Raw genomic sequence first — 14,064 nt, 5'->3', positions numbered from 1 at the left:
GTCAGTACTGGTGATTGGGGGAAAGAGCTGAACTCTGACTGAACTTTGGATCTTTGGGAAATTAAATCAGTGATCTTCGGTATGTGGTAAAGACTAAAGGATTACAGCTATTCTTCATCAGACCTGGAACAAACACACTGAGCACATGTTACAGGGCTCAGTGCACAACAGTCTAATGCAGGATGAAGGCCCGTCTAAACTACTATGACTCTGAGTGGCTCACAAACTGTCATACACAGTAAGAGCAGAAAAGTGCTGTCCGGATCTCAGATCGCTGCACTGGCTTCCTGTGTGTAAAATAGTTTAAAATACAACTGTTGGGTTACGAAACTCTATTATATTAGGGCTGTTCTGCTCTGTTATGAACCGTCCAGACCTCTCAGGTGGAACGGGACATGTCTCCTTCCTGTCCACAGAGTAAACACTGCTCCACCTCTCAGCTCTTTTAAATCAGGGCTTAAAATGTTTTGTTTGTGAAGTTAAATATGGAACTATTTATTTATAATTTTGCATAGCACTGTAATTTTCTCCAATTTTTTTTTTTTTAATCTTTATATTTGATATATTTTGTCATATTTTGTTATATTCTTGACTGGCTTTCAACACTCACAAAGAAAACTAAGCTCTAAACTACTAAACTCAGCCTGAGGAGAAAAACACATTGTGTGTTATTCTGAGTTTAATAGTGTGTTTTATAACGTTGAATGGAAAAATGCTTTAAAGCTGTCAGATAGGATGGATAGGGCCAAAAATACGCAGCAGAGACTTTCACATGTGCTACGTGGGCTGCAAAAACCCACCAAAGCCAATCTTTCTTCCAAGTCTCTCCGGGAGTTTGTTTTGCTGTCCAGCTGAGCTTACTTTGACTCTGTAATTGACTGGAGCTGGGTCAATCCCATCATGCAGTGCGTGGTGGAGCCCTGTGGTCAGACTGCTGTTTACATTAGAGCTCTAATCAGCATCCCTGGAGAGCAGCTTTAGATCTAGGCCACTGAGCAGTTTGGGCCGGCCCATGATGGGCCAGTTGGGAGGGCCGGCCGGCTCCGTACCCACCAGACACACCGCAGCTCTCTGTTTGAATGTGGAGGTCTTATGTACTGTACTTATGAGGGCCGTCCTTGGCGCAGTGACCAGATCTTCCCAGAGATCATCCACAAACAATGACGCCAAAGTTTGAGGGGAACTGCTGCCTTTGTCTGCCGAGAACAGAACTTGCTTTGTTTCCACAAAAAGTAACAACTGCTCTAAAGATTCATCTGTGACACATTCAGATCTGTTTCATACCTGAGCTCACAGCTGAATGGACGTACCTGAAGATAACTAGGTGATGAAGAACAACATTAAAAATGTCTGCTATGAGTAGAGATGGCCGATATGAAAAATATTAAATACCTCAATATCGAAACAATATTGTAGATGGAGATTTTGGTGTCGATGCCGATATTAGGGAGGATATTGATATATCTGCTGATATTCTTTACATAAGTACTGTATAGACTGAATATAAAACTTTTGTTTGCAATGTTCACTCAAATTTGGTTAATTAAACAATGTTGATGCTTGTGACAAAGAAATTTAATGGAAGCAGGAGATTATATGGTTTAACTTCACTGGGAATTTTACAATTCCAAATAACTATTTGGAAAAAAACACATTCAAATAGAACAATTTCTTTTTACCCCAAGCATCTTTTTCTGCATTAAATTCTGTAAGAAAAAGTTTTTATATCTGTTCATATCAGCCCATATATAAACCAATACCGATATATCTGTGATCGTCCGATGTTGGACCATAAAATCGGTATTTCAGTCAGGCTCTAATTGTAGCAATGACTATTGGTGCTTTCACAATATATTTACACAATGAGATATTGGATTAATAATCATCAGTAATCTGGATATAACAATTCAGTGAGTAAAATAAAATAATAGAGCAGCTAGAACAGTCTGGTAAGTTCAGAAAATGACATTACTTTACTGTAATGCACCCTTTAAAACCAGGAAAACACAACACTTTTACCAGATCAACCACATTATGATATGTCCACGATCTAAAACAATATCTAGTGTTATGATATAATCTTGATATAATATTAATATATTGTCCAGCTGGAGCTGTATGTGTGGTGGACAGTGACTGCAGCAGAGGGGAGAGTTCTTTAAAAAAATACCCCCCAACAACAGGAACCAGTTTAGTGGTCGTTTAGCTGATGTGATGGGACAGTAAATGTTAAATGTTGGACTTCTTGTCACAACAGAATTAACTGTAAAATGTAATAGGGTTAAACAAACGAGCCATGGAAACAGGAATAACAGCACCATAAGTAGCTCCAGTATTATACCATGTATTAAAAAATTTAAACAATCAGGTAGGCGTGTTTAACTTTGCACCGTTATCTACTCTTCAGCCAAAAGACTTCCAGACTGCAGACTGACTTGACTTCCTCTATTTGTTTTTTACAAGCCAATTTAAAGTACTTTTTATCAGTCCACTTTTCCCTCACATCTGTTCTGCTCAGTCAGTAAAGAAACTGTAAACTGTCTGCTGGTGTCAGTATTGTAGCAGCAGTCATCAGGCCTCTGCAGTTGTTCTTTGAATTTAATCCTTATTATGGGACATCTGAGATGCCGTGAGTCACGAGTGATTTCCACGTCCTTAAAAATGATGCTGGAGCGAGTGAGAACATCTCATTCATTATCCCAGGAAACAAGGAGGCACTTTACCAACATTAAAAGCAGCCTTGCAGTTTATATGCTCCTGTAACTGTTGTGCACACCTCTCACCTGTACTTTGCCTCACTCAGACAAAACTAGTTTCCATGACACATCCACAGAGATTAAGTCACTTGAACTCACCTTGTCCGCGGTGAGTTCTCGAATCTTGATGATCTGCACTCTGAACTTCATGAGCAGCGCCTCCAGAACCACACACTTCTCCTTCCAGTCCTCCTGGCTCATCGCCTCCTCCCCCTCCGCCATGACGCCCGACCCTCTGAGAAACACACACAGACACACAGACACACAGACACACAGACACACACACACACACACACACACACACACACACACACACACACACACACACACACACACACACACACACACACACACACACACACACACACACACACACACACACACACACAGCAGTGAAACACCGGGAATACACACATAATAACAAAGGGATGTACAGAATTGTTTACTGTAGGAAACCCCTCTACACGGAGGTTCAACTGTCCATAAAGCTGGTTGGGGATCAAGTTGCCTTGCTAAAGGACACTTCAGCAGTCTGTTTGACCGATAGGTGTTATTAAAAGAGAAAACCCCAATTTTTTTTGGGAGATATATGGCAGCTTTTGTTTGTAATATTTAGCATTTCTGTTGCAAAAAAAAAAATCGAATTGGGGAGAATTTTATTTAAAAATGTTAATTAATCAAACATGGACAACAGTCACAATGGCAACAAAACACACACACACACACACACACACACACACACACACACACACACACACACACACACACACACACACACACACACACACACACACACACACACACACACACACACACACACACGAATGGATGAAAGGTTTGTTGTTGAGCAGATGTTTTGCCAACAGCCAGCACCTGAAATATTCCAGCGTTGAGCCCAGCTGGACCAGTGTGGGCGGTGGGCGGATCTCTGCACTTGGCTCAACAGAAAAACACCTCCACTGCTCCAAAACACCTCAACACCCAGACTCCGACGGACTTGTATTACATTTTCCAGGGCTAACTTTGGATAAGGGGCAGTAAACACACACACACACACACACACACACACACACACACACACACACACACACACACACACACACACACACACACACACACACACACACACACACACACACACACACACACACACACACACATAGTGAACAAGAGATGAGCATGACAGATGAGGATCTCTGATGGAGGAGAAGAGGAAGATGGACAGCATGGGTTTCTCTCTTCTTAGTAATAACCTCTCATTACCAGCCTGGCATCCTCACAAAGAGACTGCAAACATGTGCAGAGGAAGGCCATAAACTGCTTTCCACAGGCTTATTTCTGTTGCTTGTTTGCTGTGGTAAACACTGACGAAGGCAAGAAGTAAAAAGAGGTCTCCCCCCACAAAACAAAACAACATAAGGGACTAAGAGGAAGGAATTTAACGCAAGATATCGCAATACAGAAAAGGCACATCAATATTTTTATATAATCATATCATTACATTTTGTACTTGTTGGTTGTTTCCTTATTATATATTATATCATATATTAAGGTACTTTAACATTTTAAGGCACTGGTATCTTTTTAGATATGAAGTAATTTGGAATGAATTGCAGTCAAGGATAGTGTAAAAAAGGATTTATTATGTGACATATGGTGTCTTTATTGTAGTTAAATGATTAAGGATGTCTTTTATGGTTTGCTGCAACTGATCTTTTAACAAATTAATGTATAAATAAATTTTTTGATCAAATTTAATCAGATCCTTAGAGTATATCACTAATTTTCTCTAACAGAAGACATATATTATTTGACACCTCTATTCCTTCTCCTCAAAGCGTCATTCGTGATAATGAAAGGATGTGATTGGGGGAAAAACACTGCGTACAGTTTAACCTCTGACCCCTGACTCTCAGTGTTTCTTTTTGTCTCTTTCTCTGTGTGATTATCTTTCTCTCTGGCTTCCTGTTGAGTAAAGTCAGAGTCAGTATCAGGGGACAGGACGGGCTGTTTGAATGCTACCCTGCATTTCAGAGCAGACTCATGGTGTAGTGAGCCATTAAAAGTCATAAGAAACCTATTTGTTTATTGTTTATGGTTTTAGAAGGAGGATTTACAGTGTGCTGAGATTCTCACTGGAAAATGATCTCTGATAAAACTCACAGATCTGAATAAAACACTATAAACAATAATACAATTCTATAATCATTTCCTAAAGTACTACAACAATCAGCAATTTTTTCCAAGTATCCCTAAAGATACTCCAAATGGTCTATAGTATAAGGTGTAACTAAATATTCTCTGTGGTAGCCTACTTTGAGGGAATTTATATACTAAAATAAACAACAACTTGGGTATTTTTGTTAAATATGATGACATAAGAATATCTTTAACATTTAATATTTATATACATATATTTTGCTCAGATATTTGTTGAATATCAATCTAAATGGTAGTTCGAAAAGTCTTTAAAACAAAGATAACTTAAAACACCAGCTAGCAAAAGACACAAGTAACATTACTTTCTCCGCCTGAATACAGTGAATATATTAACAATGATAAACAGTGCAGACTAATATATATATACATTCAGAAGTGTCTTAATCCAAACTATAACTGTCACTTTATTGTTACGCCACAGCAGCCAAATAAGAAACAGGTATTCATCAAAAAACAACTAACGATAGCTTTGCTTAAATGGCAATTTAGATACAAAAGTCGCTTTTCCTATTCAATTAAAAACCAGCTATTTTCTTCAGAGTTTCTCGACTTACCCTTGAAAATATTGACGTAAAGACACTTAATGAGGAACTTCACGTCATGTCGAGTCCAACTTTTAAGTATCTGTTGTTATTCCTGCGGAGGAAATCCTAATTCATGACTAAAAACGATGAATTTCTCTTTCCCAAAGGTTTTCGTTTCAGCTCAGGCAAAAGTTGGAGACGGGTTGTGTTTTTTAAAGGGCGTGGCTTTGTGGAAAAACTTCCAATCACATACCTGGTAGGCGTTTCCCTGCGGGTCAGAAGCACGATGTCTGTCTTTGATTGGCGTGTGCCATCCGCCAATAAAAACCCGGAGCGCCACTTTATGGACTGAGCAGTTTGTGAGGGCGAGCTGTTACAATTCATCGGAAGTGACGTCGGTGGTTAGCAGCATGGACCACAGCTACATCAAGCTAGTGAGAACAGTACAGGAAGCTAAATATGGTTCGCTTCAAATTTAAGTTTTTTTAAATACACGAATGCGTTTGTAAAGCTAGTTCAACAAAAACATTATACCAATTCTTTTTTTTTTTTTTTATAAAATCTTGGAATCAATTTAAAAATAGGAATGTCATCAGAAATGAAACATGACCCACATATTGTGTCGTTAATCAGCGTGGTGTTTAAAGGATAGCTCATTCCGAAAACAAGCTCCGGAAGTGAAAGACGTTCATGCTGTAACTTGACATTAGTTAGAGCTACCAGCTGAAGCAGAGGGGTCTCGAGTAAGTAAACCACATGCTGAATTGGGGTGAATGCGAACTTTACGCGTTTATGAAGCTGTTCTCGTCTTTGTGGGCGCTTTGTTGTTTTGTCGTGCAAGTGTTTGCTGTGTCTGTGTTTGTTATTTTGGACGTTGAATCAGTGCCGGGCAGCTAGCAATAGTTGGCTAGCGTTAGTCCCAGCAGCAGTCTTTTAGCGAAGGCAAAACGAAATGTACAGTAACCCCAGAAAGAGTGAACATGTGACTACTGTCTGTGTATTTATGTATGTTTTTGTTTGTGTGTGACTGAGAGACAAACAGAGGGAGAGAGTTTGCGGTGTCTGGTTAACTGGCAAGTACAGGTGACTCTTCAATCCAAAGTGAAGACTGTTGTGCTTAATTTGGACAAATGTGACAATCTCTTACTGAATTTGAACGAAGCCATATTTATAAATTTGTATACATTTGAAATATTGTTTCACATAAATGCTCATACAGTCCAGTCACGGCAGTGATTTAAGTATTGGTGCTCCTCACAGAGAGCAGAGTCATGGTGGTGAAGAAGAAGACCGCCAAAGTTGAGGCTGTGGTGTTGGAAGAGGAGAAACTGAACCAGCTGATTGGTAAGCTGATAACACTAATAACGAGCAAAGTATGTAAAATAAATTATGTTTAATGTTTTGATCTTTCCTAGCATCCCTCTCCGTTGATGGAGGAGACGATGGAGTCAGGCAGGTCGCCTGCACCCTGCAGTCCTGTTTGCAGCTGACAGAGCCAGTGCAGCAGATCCAGCTGGTGAAGAAGGTGTGTCCAGTATGAAAATGCTTTTCAGTAGTCAGTGGACGGAGCAGACTACGTTAGTCTTCTAAGCATTTATATGACCTGTGTGTGTGTGTGTGTGTGTGTGTGTGTGTGTGTGTGTGTCCATACTTCATCAGGCAGGATCCCAGCTGGAGGATCTGAGTGGAGAGGAGCCTGAAGGAGGTCTTCTCAACGCTTGTCTCCACACCTTGGCTCTGGTCTACACCTCCCTGCAGTCCAAGAACCCTCTACGACGAACCATTGCCAGGTACACAGATAGAGTTTAGTGTTCTCACTTTGAAATATATAATTTTCAAAAACTAGTGATTCTAGATCCTGGAAGCTCGATCCTCTTCCAACAATTTAGATTCCAACCAATACATTTTATGATCTAAAATGTACTCCTGTACAACCAATACATTGGACGTGACCAGGTAACACAGATTTATCTGTTTTCAATGGGCAACAATTATCTACATATCATACGTGGCTAAGATTGTGTACTATTTTATCTTTTTCACTTTCTGACAAAAACATAATTTGTTTTGTTTACTTGTGGTTAAAGAAAGAATACAATTCAAGATGGTTTGTAAGGCAAACTGTTGTTGGACATGGTTATTCATTTGAACTAACTGTCAACTTTCTGGTGCTGAGATAAACAACATGTCTCTGTGTTGCTCTCTTTCAGTGCCTTAGGTTCAGTACCCACCTGGCTTCAGGAGCGGACAGTGAGCTGTTTGTCTGACTGTTTGTCTGACTGTCTGTCCAGTCCATCTTCAGATCAGTATCCACACATCGTAGACACCATCACTGCCTGTCTGGATGGCTTCCCTCTCGGTGAGTGGGGCTTTTTGCTCTTCGTGCCGAACACTGGACACTCATTAGACAAATCTTACCTCCTGTTATTAACATAGAATGATAATATAAATACTAATCTTTGCAAAATTCTCTCCCTCCAGGTGAGAGATCCATTAACAAGCTGCTGCCTGAAGGTAAGTGTCCACGTTACTTTAACCAACTTTAAGTGAGGAAAGTCTAACTTTGAGAGAGACTTCTATTTTCTGCCTCAATTTGATTAAAACTTCTTCTGCTTCTTCTGCATAGTGTTGCAGTTCCTTCAAAAGGTATTACGTGATTACCTTCACCAGAACAGGTATGGAGGAATATTCTGTATTTGTGAATTTTTGTCCAAATATAAAGCCGTGTTTATACAGTGGCAAGAAAACGTGTGTGAAACCTTTGGAATGACCTGGTTTTCTGCGATAATGGGTCATCAAATATGATCTGATTATCCTCTGAATCAGAGGCTAATCATGCAACACAAAAACACTTAAAATCAGCCATGTCTTTACTGAACACGGCCCTTCTCAACAGTCCCAGCGGTGCTGAATTTGTTAAAATATTAATTAATAATAATTTCAATTTCATAACTTGTTGAACCATCTTTGGTAGCAGTAACATCAAACAAGTGTTTCCAGTAGCTGTGGATCAGACCCTTTCAGAAGGAAGTTTGGAGCATTTGTTCTCATAGAACTGCTTTATATCAGCCATATTCTCAGGATGTCCAGTGTAAACAGCACAGCATCTCTGTTAGGTCTGGGCCGCTTCCTCCTCCATGTAACCCTGTATCATGCTTTGGGTGTAGCAGACTCCTGAACAGAGATGTTAAGCAGCTCCAATGTTTCCTTCAAACCTTCAGCTTTCTGGACTTCATTCTGCACCGTGTCAAGTCAAAGTAACTCCAATATTGTTTCATTGATTGGACTCCAGGTTTGCTAATGTCTGAGCATGTTTGCTTGTCTCGATGTCATCACTCGCTGGGTTCACATACTTTCCGTACCTGCTGATACCTGAGAAAATGGTTGTCACCCTGATGTTCTCAACATGAGGCTCCTCCATGGAGGCAGATTTCACACATTTATAAATCATCATCATTTTGTGTGTCTCTGCTGTTGTCTAAGTGGTCTAGCAGGCCGTCACATCGCCCAGGCCCAGCTTATGCAGTCCTGTCTGGCTGCGGTGAAGACCTCCATGCTGGTGGTCCAGAGATCTCAGGATGCCCTCAGTGTCGCCCTGCAGGCTCAGCAGGGTCTCAGCAGGCTGGAGAAGACACTGAGCAGCCTCCTGGGCTGCTACGTACACATCCTCACTGACGGTAAGGAACGGAAGAACGTGGAAATGCAGAGGCGCCACTGACATGTGCAGAGAACAAGCAGTTAGAAGCAGACATGTAGAGCCACCTTTGTCTCATTGCTGTTCTTACTAGTCAATTACTAAGTCATTCAGTACACCCTACATCAGGGATCTCCAACCTTTTTTTCTGAGAGCTCTACCCCGTAGATTGCCACCTACTGGTTGGAGATCCCAGCCCTGCATAATAAATACTCATTATTACTCCCCTATGAGCAGTAAACTCAGATTTCACACATTTATAAATCATCATCATTTTGTGTCATCACTAAAATCTACATTACATTGTGAAATTGTGAGCAGAAACTTCTATGTCAGTCACAGAAACGTTCTTTTTGGTTCGCTGAATTTTTGAGGGCACTGCATAAATTTCACTTCATTTGGACTAAATTAAATAAATAAAATGAGGGGCAGTAAATATATTGTGCGATATAGTAAATAGGGAACGAGTTACGGAGTTTTATGGGAGGCATACAAAGTGTTTTTTTGTACTTATTGTTATCTGCTTTCTGTGCATTTTCTTTCTTCAAAACTCTTTTAAACAAATGGATCTGAAGATAAAATGTTTCCGTAAGCTTGAAAATAAGAAATAGGAAATCATAAAAGAAATACTATTTTTTTTTTTTTTTAAACACAGAATTTCTCTTCTGTTCTTCTCTCTGCTTCCAGAGGAGTTCATCCAGTCAGTCCAGAGTACAGCTGGTATGGCAGTAGTGCTGCTGATCAGGTCTGTTATGGGCTCTGGAGACGACGTTGCTTCTGTGGTGAGTTTAAAAAAAAATTAAAAGTACTAAATTGTATATATTTTGGGAGGATTTACTTATGTTCTGAAAAATACTGACTTATACCACACCAAATAGAGCATTAGCACTGAACTGACGAACTGAACTACATAAAAATGTAGAGAATGTTTCTTCATGAATGCAAACTTAAGCTGAGGAAACAGCATCTTAAATTACATTCACAATCAAATTCATATTTACTGTTTGTTACCTGAATATCAGAGAAGTAATAAATCAAAATGTAGCTGCTTTTTTGGTTCAGTCATAATTAGTCATCTCTGTAAGTTAGTTTCCTTAGATTAGATAAAAATCTTAGTTCACAGCCTTAAAAAGACACATCTATCCCCCAAAGTTATGAAACGTATTAAATATGCACATTTGTAAGACATTAAATATGCTGAAGTATTTCTCGCAGTCACCTGCAGCCCCTCTCTTGAACCGTCCTCACCTGTTCTTGTCTTCGTGTGTCAGGTGTGCAGTTTGCTCCGTGGCTCGGTGAAGGGTTTGCATTCAGCTCCTCGGTGGCTCCAGCAGAAGTGCGAGGGTCTGTGCACCAGCGGACGCCCGCCGGGTGTCTCTCTGTATCTGTGTCACGGGGCCCTGGCCATGTTGAGCTGGAAGGGCACCCTCCCTGGGCCGCATTGGGAACAGCTGCTGCTGCTGGTCCCAAACACGCTGCTGGATCTGGATGTCAGGTAGAGGATGGTTTCATGTCAGATCACAATTAAAATATGATTCTAAAGTATTGTCTCTCTAAGTAGTGACAAAAACGTATTCAGGTGATTTTTAATCTTTTCTGTAGTATAAAGGAGTCCAGTACCGCCATGGTGGTGGCTCGGGTCCTGACCCTGTGGAGCAGTGCTGCCCTGGACTCCCTGCAGGGGGAGACACAGCTCTACCCTTCCAGCCTCCAGCGGTCCCTCAGCGGAGGCTCTGAGCTGCAGCGACACCTGCTGGAGCACATCTACTCTCACTGGGAGCACCCGCTGGACGGCGTCCGCCACCAGACCCGCTCCCTGTTCCGCAACCTGCTCCTCCTTCATCAGCACTCCAACCCGTCCACCTCTGACCCAGCCAAGGACTCTTACATCACAGACCTCACCCACAATCTGCTCGGGCTGGAGTGGCACATGAGGGGGAAGTACGGCTCCTTGGGCTGCCTGGTGGAGCTCTATGGGGCGGGCCACCTGCTGGACATCCAGCCCCGGCTGCCTTCATGTCTCCTGGGCCTGATGGGCGACCAGACTCTGGCTCCTTACGCCAGCGACCTGCTGGAGAGGCTGTTTGTCAGCCACAAGGCGCAGCTGGCAGCAGGTGCGGCGGAAATGATGGAGGACTGGCTAGAACGCTGGCACCAGACGTGGGTAACTCCCCTGCTGCATGTGCTGTGCCGTGCCAGGCTAGACCAGACCACATACATCCTGGACTACTTCCTGCCTAAGCTGCTTCGCTGCAGCCCCTCTAGCCTGGCACACATGGTGCAGGCGCTGCAGGAAACACCACCCTGCAGCACAGGTAAAAGCACACATACAAACGGTTTCACATTGCATACATTTGAAACTACTCTCTCTCATCCCTTCTGGTTATTCTCATGAAGTGTCCAGCTGCATGTTAACATCGCTCAGCTTTCTGTTGTGGTTGGAACGCTCGTCAAAGAGAACGTCCTTTTACACAGCCATGACATGTAGAACCATTCTTCTGTTTTTCCCTTCTCATTAGGCCCCTCGGGCAGCAGGGGTGCTCTGGGGGCTCTAATGACCTGCCTGCGGGCAGCCAGGGCTCAGGGAGTCGTGCCGTCATCGGGTCTGTGGGCAGGACTGGTGCCCCTCTCCCTGCTACAACAAGCTCTCCTACACAAACACGATCAGGTGAGATTCTCTGCATCCTCAAGGTGTAAATCTCTTTTTACAGTATTTTTCTGTTTCTATATGTGTGTGACTTCATCTCTTACCGCCCAGGTGAGGATGGATGCTTTGGGCTTGGTGTGCGAGAGCCACCGTAGCACTGAGATTCTGAGCTCACAGGAAATAGACCTGATCCGCCACTTCCTCCCTCCCAACCTCAACAGCCAATCACCGGGCATCAGGCAGCAAACAGTCAGCCTGATGAAGAAGGTGAGCCTTTCACCTAGCATTCACCTTTGAGAAAGATTGTTATACTCTCATTGTGTTTGAAATGTTGGATTGGCAGCACACAGTAAGCTTTGATGTTCAGTAATACAAAGGGGGGGGATCAAAAAGTCTGAGACTGCTCCTGTTGCACACAAACGGAGTGGGTCACCGTGATGTGTACATAGTAGAGGGAAGCTGTAACTGTGAGAAAGTTACATCTCTTGATCAAAATCAGCACTTGAGTTACATAAGTTTATGTGCCCACTGGTATTTGCAATCTCACCACGGACCTGAAACTTAATCAGAGAGCGCACATCCCGTTTTTATGTCAAATCTTTGGGGAACAGCCAAATCCAGTGAGTAGAGCTGGAAGGGAAGCTACGACTGTGCTGTTACGGGCGAGAAACTTGTGCATTTATAACAAGCTTTTGGCAGGCGCGTTGTCATGCTGGAGTTGTCAGGGTATTTATGCCGAGTGTTTTCCTCTCTGAAGCTTCAGAACATCAAAGTCGAACTCTGTCTGACCTTTTGTGGACAAAGTCACGGTTTACAACCCCGTGAATGTCTTAAGAAAACCCACCTGGTTAAACTCCTGACCTGACGGACATTCTCCCTTCTTGGACAGTGATGTTCTGTTCCTCTTGAATGTGAATCTCCCGCCCGACTCATCGTTTCATTGCCGTATATTTTGTGAAGCGTTTAAAGGTTCTCTTTTGCCAGTAAGTTTGACACAAACTCTGATGTGCACTCTCTGGTAACCTGAGCGTTTGCAATTTCACCATTGAATTGAGCAGTGGTCACAAAACTTGTCTAACTCAGATGCTGATATTGATCAAGAGTCATAACATGGAGTACTCATTCATGAAGGTTATATCTTCCTCCTGCTCCGTTCAACAGGAGCACTCAGAAGGTTTAGATTGCCGCTTGTATGTTGGGAACGGCAAGCTTGTGGCTTCATATTTGGGAATTACTGGGTGTTGATTGTAACAAGTTCCACATATGATTTAATGAAACCATCAAAACTCACAAGTGAATGAAATGTTTATTTCCCATCATCACAGTTGCTGTGCAGAGTGAAGGACCGCACTCAGCTGCTGCAGAAGAAACTGACCCAGGAGAGAGACCAGGACCAGAGAGACAGGGACCAACACACACTCCAGCAGTACAAGGTATACAACACACACTATCAGTTAATTTAGTGTTGATATTTTTGCCTACTAAATAATAATCAATATTATTGGTGTGGATTTTGATGTAGGAGTTCCTATGCTGGCTGTGTGTGAGGCTGCTGGAGGTTTTACTTCCTGGAGCTTCCTTCTCTAAATGCCTAATGTCCCTCCACCTGCTGGGTCTGCTGGGGCAGCTTTTCACCTTCAGCACAGGTCAGCACATATCAGACTTAATAAAACATCCCACTTGTGTGAATCTGCTTCCAATTGAATTGAATTGAATTTTATTTATTTATATAGTGCCAAATCACAACACAGGTTATTTCATGGCACTTAACACATTAAAGTCCTTACAGCAGAACTTTACAACATTATACGCCAACAATTTAACGATTCCCACATATTTCCACTGTTACTAAAATTGTTTTATGCCAAGATAGAGTGTAGATAGCAGTGGAAATGCCAGACCTGTTTAATGTCAGCCTTTTTAAATGGGTCTATTCATGAACTAGTGAAATTAAATAGTAAACTACTTTAAACAACTTTAAACCACTTTTTCTGACAATAAATCACCAGACAACTGAAATATGTCTTCCTGGTATTAAACTATATGAAGTACATATAACATTACATTACATTACATGTAACGGTTGCAGCAGTTCACCAGAAAGCTCCGAACACAATGTTTTCTTCTGCTCAGAGCTGTTTGGAGTTGAGTGCTTTGCTCAAAGCAGCGATTCTTGGTCTAATACAATCCCACTGTGCAGCTGCCTGCTCTGATATACATGTT

General features: G+C 42.0%; 2 protein-coding genes across 2 annotated transcripts in view; one reads left to right on the top strand and one right to left on the bottom strand.

The window, feature by feature from the left end:
- Window positions 1–5,624, bottom strand: part of plekhh2 (pleckstrin homology domain containing, family H (with MyTH4 domain) member 2) — a 30,996-nt gene extending 25,372 nt beyond the window's left edge. Inside the window, exons 1-2 of the mRNA XM_069689772.1 lie at window positions 5,531–5,624; window positions 2,856–2,991 (exon numbers count right to left, since the gene is read on the bottom strand). Coding sequence (XP_069545873.1) covers window positions 2,856–2,978 — 123 coding nt within the window. The 5' untranslated portion in view covers window positions 2,979–2,991; window positions 5,531–5,624. The remainder of the gene's footprint in view (window positions 1–2,855; window positions 2,992–5,530) is intronic.
- Window positions 5,625–6,202: 578 nt separating this feature from the next.
- The window catches only part of thada (THADA armadillo repeat containing), a 111,899-nt gene continuing 104,037 nt past the window's right edge, over window positions 6,203–14,064 (top strand). The window contains exons 1-15 of the mRNA XM_069689818.1: window positions 6,203–6,243; window positions 6,761–6,844; window positions 6,916–7,025; window positions 7,160–7,290; window positions 7,711–7,859; window positions 7,982–8,014; window positions 8,127–8,175; window positions 8,984–9,177; window positions 9,882–9,976; window positions 10,466–10,689; window positions 10,797–11,509; window positions 11,714–11,862; window positions 11,953–12,108; window positions 13,167–13,274; window positions 13,364–13,487. Of these exons, the coding sequence (XP_069545919.1) occupies window positions 6,772–6,844; window positions 6,916–7,025; window positions 7,160–7,290; window positions 7,711–7,859; window positions 7,982–8,014; window positions 8,127–8,175; window positions 8,984–9,177; window positions 9,882–9,976; window positions 10,466–10,689; window positions 10,797–11,509; window positions 11,714–11,862; window positions 11,953–12,108; window positions 13,167–13,274; window positions 13,364–13,487 (2,308 nt within the window). The 5' untranslated portion in view covers window positions 6,203–6,243; window positions 6,761–6,771. The remainder of the gene's footprint in view (window positions 6,244–6,760; window positions 6,845–6,915; window positions 7,026–7,159; window positions 7,291–7,710; window positions 7,860–7,981; window positions 8,015–8,126; window positions 8,176–8,983; window positions 9,178–9,881; window positions 9,977–10,465; window positions 10,690–10,796; window positions 11,510–11,713; window positions 11,863–11,952; window positions 12,109–13,166; window positions 13,275–13,363; window positions 13,488–14,064) is intronic.

Source organism: Brachyistius frenatus, unplaced genomic scaffold, assembly GCF_029030835.1.
Source record: "Brachyistius frenatus isolate BFR_SWC_R1_liver_20210118 unplaced genomic scaffold, ASM2903083v1 Contig_8, whole genome shotgun sequence".
NCBI lineage: Eukaryota > Metazoa > Chordata > Actinopteri > Embiotocidae > Brachyistius > Brachyistius frenatus.
Note: the sequence above shows the minus strand (reverse complement) of the source record. Positions and strands in the feature narration are given on the sequence as shown.